Source organism: Volvox carteri, assembly GCF_000143455.1.
Source record: "Volvox carteri f. nagariensis unplaced genomic scaffold VOLCAscaffold_47, whole genome shotgun sequence".
In the NCBI taxonomy this organism is placed as follows: domain Eukaryota; kingdom Viridiplantae; phylum Chlorophyta; class Chlorophyceae; order Chlamydomonadales; family Volvocaceae; genus Volvox; species Volvox carteri.
This window is the reverse complement of record NW_003307590.1, coordinates 628908-630262: the sequence shown is the minus strand read 5'-3', so window position 1 is coordinate 630262 and position 1355 is coordinate 628908. Positions and strand designations below refer to the sequence as shown.

General features: G+C 64.1%; 2 protein-coding genes across 2 annotated transcripts in view; one reads left to right on the top strand and one right to left on the bottom strand.

Moving 5' to 3' along the window:
- Nucleotides 1-444, top strand: part of VOLCADRAFT_106608 (uncharacterized protein) — a gene marked incomplete at its 3' end in the record, with an annotated part of 1214 nt that extends 770 nt beyond the window's left edge. Inside the window, exon 2 of the mRNA XM_002954957.1 lies at nucleotides 76-444. Within this exon, the coding sequence (XP_002955003.1) occupies nucleotides 76-444 (369 nt within the window). The remainder of the gene's footprint in view (nucleotides 1-75) is intronic.
- Nucleotides 445-555: 111 nt separating this feature from the next.
- VOLCADRAFT_106607 (uncharacterized protein) overlaps nucleotides 556-1355 on the bottom strand; it is a gene marked incomplete at both ends in the record, with an annotated part of 3010 nt that continues 2210 nt past the window's right edge. The window contains one exon of the mRNA XM_002954900.1: nucleotides 556-597. Within this exon, the coding sequence (XP_002954946.1) occupies nucleotides 556-597 (42 nt within the window). The remainder of the gene's footprint in view (nucleotides 598-1355) is intronic.

Sequence of the window (1355 nt, the reverse complement as noted above, 5' to 3'; positions counted from 1 at the left end):
GGGACACAGGCACTGCCTGCTCCCGCTTACTACACTGAGATCCCTCCCCTCCTGACCCTGACCGTCCGGGACCAGCATCTCCTACTGTCCACCTCCAAGCCACTCTCCTTCACCGCTATCCCACGCTTTTCTCCACAATCACAAGCCACCTACACCAACCATGGCAGAGAGGGGAGGAGAGGGCAAGGGATGGCAGAGGAGGACAGGAAAGGGCAAGGGAGGGCGGAGGAGGACAGGGGAGAGCAAGAGTGGGCAGAGGAGGGCAGAGGAGGGCAAGGAGTGCAGGAGAGGGCAATGGACGGCAGAGGAGTACAGGAGAGGGCACGGGAGGGAAAGGGTGGGCAGAGTAGGGCAAGGGAGGGAAGGGAAAACAAGGAAGGGCAGAGGAGGGCAGAGGAGAGCAAGGGACGGCAGGAGAGGGCAAGGGAAGCAAGGGACGGCTGAGAGGGCAAGGGAGGGCAAGAAAGGGCAGAGGAGGGCAGGAAAAGGCAAGGGAGGGCAGAGGAGAGCAAGGAACGGCACGGCCATACGCACGTGTTTTGTTCGATGCTACAGTCATATGACGCGACAGAGAGGGCAGGAGAGGGTGAGGGAGGGCTGAGGAGGGGAGAGGATAGCAAGGGATGGCAGAGGAGGACAGGAGAGGGCAAGGGCAGAGTAGGGCAAGGGAGGGAATTCCCTTTCGAAAGGGAGGAAACGAGAGAGGTCAGGGGAAGGCAAGGAAGGGCAGAGGAGGGGAGGAAACGGCAAGGGAGGCTGAGGAGGGCAGAGGAGAGCAAAGGATGTCAGAGGAGGGCAGTAGACGGCAGAGGAGAGCAGGAGAGGGCAAGGGAGGGAACGGGAGGGCAGAGGAGGGCAGAGGAGGACAGGAGAGAGCAAGGGATGGCAGAGGAGGACAGGAGAGAGCAAGGGAGGGCAAGGGTGGGCAGAGTAGGGCAAGGGAGGGCAAGGGAGGGCAAGGGAGGGCAAGGGAGGGCAAGGGAGGGCAAGGGAGGGCAAGGGAGGGCAAGGGAGGGCAAGGGAGGGCAAGGGAGGGCAAGGGAGGGCAAGGGAGGGCAAGGGAGGGCAAGGGAGGGCAAGGGAGGGCAAGGGAGGGCAAGGGAGGGCAAGGGAGGGCAAGGGAGGGCAAGGGAGGGCAGGAGAGGGCAAGGGAGGGCAGAGGAGGGGAGAGGATAGCAAGGGAGGGCAAGGGAGGGCAAGGGAGGGCAAGGGAGGGCAAGGGAGGGCAAGGGAGGGCAAGGGAGGGCAAGGGAGGGCAAGGGAGGGCAAGGGAGGGCAAGGGAGGGCAAGGGAGGGCAAGGGAGGGCAAGGGAGGGCAAGGGAGGGCAAGGGAGGGCAAGGGAGGGCAAGGGAGG